At 41.3% G+C, this 4807-nt stretch overlaps 1 protein-coding gene across 1 annotated transcript in view; it reads left to right on the top strand.

Moving 5' to 3' along the window:
* IGSF5 (immunoglobulin superfamily member 5) overlaps positions 1-3951 on the top strand; it is a 12755-nt gene extending 8804 nt beyond the window's left edge. The window contains exons 4-5 of the mRNA XM_018552681.1: positions 3551-3685; positions 3938-3951. Of these exons, the coding sequence (XP_018408183.1) occupies positions 3551-3685; positions 3938-3951 (149 nt within the window). The remainder of the gene's footprint in view (positions 1-3550; positions 3686-3937) is intronic.
* The last annotated feature ends 856 nt before the right edge of the window (positions 3952-4807 follow it).

Here is a 4807-nt window from a genome sequence, read left to right as displayed (position 1 = left end):
AGAGAGAGAGAGAGAGGAGAGAGAGAGAGAGAGAGGGGAGAGAGAGAGGGAGAGAGAGGAGAGAGAGACCAACAAGAATGAGAGAGATAAAGAAGAGAGAGAGGGGGGACAAAGAAAAAAGTGAAAGACAAAAAAGAGTGTGATAGTGACAAAGAAAAGTGAGAGAGATAGAGAGAAACAAAGAAAAGAGAGAGCAAGAAAGAGAGAGAAAGGAAGATGAAAGAGCGAAATACAAAAGAAGAGAGAGAAAAGAAGACAGACAAAAGGGAGAGAGAGAGAGAAGAGATAGGGGGAGACAAAGGAGAGAGAGAGAGAGAGAGAGAAAAGAGAAAGACAGGAACATAGAAAAGAGAGAGAGAAATAGACAAAGAAGAGAGAAAGACAAAGAAGACAGAAGAAGACAGAGACAAAGAAGAGAAAGAGAGGGAGAGATAAGAGAGAGAGAGGAAAGAGAGACAAAGAAGAGAGAGAGATAGAAGAAAGAGAGAAGAAAGAGAGAGAGAGAAGGAAAGAGAGAGAGAAGAAAGAGAGAGAGAAGAAAGAGAGAGAGAAGGAAAGAGAGAGAGAAGAAAGAGAGAGAGAGAGAAAAAAGAAGGAAGGAAGGAAAGAGAAAGAAGAAGGAAAGAGAGAGAAAGAAGAAGAGAGTGTGAGCGAGAGAGAGAGAGAGAGAGAGAGAGAGAGAGAGAAGAAAGAAAGAGAGAGAAGGAAGAGAGAGAAAAAGACAAAGAGAAATTGAAAGAGAATGAGAGAGAGACACAGACAAAGAAGAGAGACAAAAAGAGAGAGAGAGACAAAGGAGAGAGAAAGAGAGAGATAAGGAGAAAGAGAGAGAAAGAAGAGAGAGAGAGAACTGCAAGGGAAAGATACAAATAAATAAGAGAGAGAGAGAGAGAGGAGAGAGTTAGAGGGAGAAATAGAAATAAGAGACAGCGGAGACAGCAGAGAGAGAGATAGAGAGACAGAGAAGAGAGAGGAGAGAGAGAGAGAGAGAGAGAGAGAGAGAGAGGAGAATGAAATAAGAAATAGGAGGCAGGAGAGATAAAGAGAGTTTTTGTGCCCAGAGTTCAACTTAAACTAATAGTACCCGTGGGAATACTCCTAATAGAGTCCTGCGGTACATTTCTCTTTGAAGTGAGATCGTTATATCAGTATATTTTTTTTTGCAAATGATAAATAATCTTTATAGCCGACTGTTGAAAGTATTTTAGCCATTTAGAAGCACAGGGGAGAGTTTGGAAACCATTTACAGAGAATTAGAAAGTACTGGGAATAAAACAATTTATGTCAAGGTGTAGTTGTGGTAAGCCAACCACACCAGCGGATACTTGTTTAAAAAAACAGTTATAATAGGTTACAAAGTTACACAGAGATGAGAAGAACTGAGGTGGAGGAGACTTACGAGGTCTGGTCACCTACCTGTGAAATATGGAAAGAGAAAGAAGACCAGTAAAAAATTTGTGCTGAAATCCTTTCTCTATATAGATTTACAGATGGGGACAGATTTATTGGTGTTTATTCCATATTTAATACAAATTAGACATTGCTTTTGATTTTTGATTCAACAGAATACTTAAATAATAAAACAAATATTTTAGAGGCAATCACTGCAAACAAGCAATTTCTGTAGCTCTCAAAGAGACTTCTGCACCAACCTACAGATAGTTTGGCCCACTCTTCTTGAGTAAAGTGCTCCAGCTGTCTCAGGTTTGAAAGCATTCTTTTGGCCTGGATGGGAAGGGGGTTTAACACCGCGGATGTCAACTGGTTAAAGTGAGCGCTGATAACAAGCCGGAAGGTCCCTCTCCTCTTTAGTTTGGAGGATGCAGTGCTCATGGTTGCCAAAAAGAATGTCAAATTCTTTATTCGTCTGACCACAGAATAGTTTTCCCCTTTGTGACAGACCATTTTGAATGAGCTTTGGCCCAGAGAAGAAGGCGGCGTTTCTGGATCATGTTCAGATATGGCTTCTTCTTGGTATGATAGAGCTTTAACTGGCATTTTTGGCTGGCAGTTCGATCTGTGTTCACAGACAGTGATTTTTGGAGGTATTCCTGAGCCCATGCAGAGATGTCCATCACAGAATCATGACTGTTTTTAATGCAGTGCCGCCTGAGGGCCCGAAGATCACGTGCATCCAATAATGCGTTTCGGCCTTGTCCCTTGCACAAAGAGATTTCTTCTTCTCTGAATCTTTTGATGATATCATGTACTGTAGATGATGATATATTTAAAGTCTTTGCAATTTTACGTTGAGTAACATTCTGAAATTGTTCAACAATTATTAGATGCAGCTTTTCACAGATTGTTGAACCTCGGCCCATCTATACTTCTAAGACTCTCTAAGGCCCGGTTCACACCTGGGCATTTTGTAGCGCGTTCCTACACTCTGCAAAACGCTCAAACACCGAAATCCCATTATTTCCTATGTATATGGTTCACACCTGGGCGTATTACAGGCCGTATGAACGTGCTACAAAACGCCCTACGCCCAAAGAAGTACAGGAGCTTCTTTGGGGCGTTTTTGTCGCGCATATCCATTGGGATACAGCCAGGTAGCCCTCGAAAACGCGCGTTTGTCGCACGTTTTTTACCGCGAATCGCGCGACACGAAACACGCGACAAACTCGCATATTCAAAACGCCTAGGTGTGAACCCAGCCTTAGATGCTCTTTTTCTACCCAATCATGTTACTGACCTGTTGCCAATTAACCTAATTAGCTGCAAAATGTTCTTCCAGCTCTTCCTTGTTAGTACCACTTACTTTGCCAGCTTTTTGTTGCCCTGTCCCAACATTTTTGAGACGTGTTGAGGCCATCAATTTCAAAAGTACCCTTTTTCCCCCAAAAAATGGTCCATTTTTCTCAGTTTAAACATTTGATATGTTTTCTATTTTCTATTCGGAATACAATCTGAGTTTATGAGATTTGCAGATCATTTCATTCTCTTTTTATGTAGATTTTACAAAGTATCCCAACTTTTTTTGGAATTGGGGTTGTACATCACTATAACAAAATAAATAATGTGGACCTTATGGACACTGGGATTTTATAATATGGATTCACATGTGTGATGGGTGATGAGATTATTATTATTTGTTACTAATTAAGTTGTAGTGATGTATTAAATATTATTACTAGAGGTTTTTACATATTAATTACCAATAGTGCTGTCTGACTGCTGTGTTGGCACCATTTGGCGATAGGTTTACACAGCAGCTGGTGAAATATAGCGTTTTATTTGGACGTCATTAGCGCAGATTTAAATTTTAATACACCAAATAAATACGAATTAAAAGGATTTTTGTTGTCTCACTCCTAGATGTAAAGTATACTTTTTATATTAACCTGCTACAGGGAAAATTAGGTAGCCATTGTCAAAGAAATTTGGGCTTTGCCAAGTTGTCAATTTCACCATGAAACCACATTTTCCAAAGACAACTTGGCTTGTTCCTACACCCAGACTGTTTGGTATGGGAATGTTTGAGCCAACCACAACACTTCTAAATATTGAATGTGGCTTTAGTCATACATGTCATTCTCATTCTTTCCAGGTTCTAACTCTGGCTTGAGCCAAACGGCCATTATCCTCATTGCTGTCTTTGCATCGATTGGAGGGCTCCTGCTCCTGATTGTCCTCATCGCCATTATAGTGATATTCTGCTGCAAGAAGAAGAAGAAAAAGAAAGGTAGGGGTATGAGCAGCGTGGTCCTTGTTATACTCTCCCTCCCGATACCAGAAGAACGAGCCTGAGTATTATTTTAGGAAAGCCATTATCTGTAATGGAACGGCGGCTTCCATGCAAAATTTGTTTAATCAAAGCCTTATTGCAGCGCGGCAACCAGAGAGCCACATAAAGAGGAGCACTCAAGCTGCACAGATTTGGGTCATATTCTAACAAGGTCATTCGTTGTTTAAATAATTTTCTTCTCCTTTTCAGCGTTGTCAACATAAAGGGAGAACATGCATTTCTAAAGAACGCTATTTCCTCTGCCGTATTTTTCTGCAAAGTTTCACATGATAATAAACTCTTCTGTTTACTAGAATTTAAAGGAGAACAAAAGACAACATTGTACAATAAGTAGGGATGCACCGGTCTTTCGGTATCGAGTACGAGTACCGATATTTTTTGTTGGTACTCGCCGATACCAAATACCATACCGGAAGACCCGTTAAGGAAGCCAGGTGTTGTGTAATGACTCGCCACTTGGCTTCCCGATTAGCAGGAAAGCTGTCTCCATGCTTCCTCCTCGCCAGGTGATGAGAAAGCATGGAGCCGGCTTCCCGCCCATTTAGGAAGCTGAGCGCCACGACATTACATGGCGCCTGGCTTCCTGATTGGCCAGGAAGATGGCTCCATGCTTCGTTGTCACCAGGTTGACGAGGTCCAGGCAGGGAGTCATTATACACTGCCCGGCTTCCTGATTGGTCAAGAAGCTGGCTCCATGCTCCCTTGTCAAAAGTGACGAGTACTTGCCCATATACTCGGCATCTATACCGATATACCTAATAATAAGTATGCTGTAAGGATAATTGCTTAAAGACAAACTCTGGAAAAATCATAAACTTACCCTTGCAGTGCAAGGGTTAAGTACTCATTTTTAGGGATGCACCGAAATTTTGGCCACCAAAATATTTCAGCTGAAAATGGTACAAAAAAAGGCACAAAAATTCATTTAATTCCATGTTTCTCTCCTCCCCGCTGGGTACCCGCTGCAGGCTTTGGTCTGTGTCCCCTCCGATCCCTGTTGCTCTCCCCCGTCTGTGTCATGAGTGGCATAGGGGATCAGAGGGGACACAGAGCCGATTC

This window comes from Nanorana parkeri, unplaced genomic scaffold (assembly GCF_000935625.1).
Source record: "Nanorana parkeri isolate BGI_ZX_2015 unplaced genomic scaffold, ASM93562v1 scaffold95, whole genome shotgun sequence".
Taxonomy (NCBI): domain Eukaryota; kingdom Metazoa; phylum Chordata; class Amphibia; order Anura; family Dicroglossidae; genus Nanorana; species Nanorana parkeri.
Note: the sequence above shows the minus strand (reverse complement) of the source record. Positions and strands in the feature narration are given on the sequence as shown.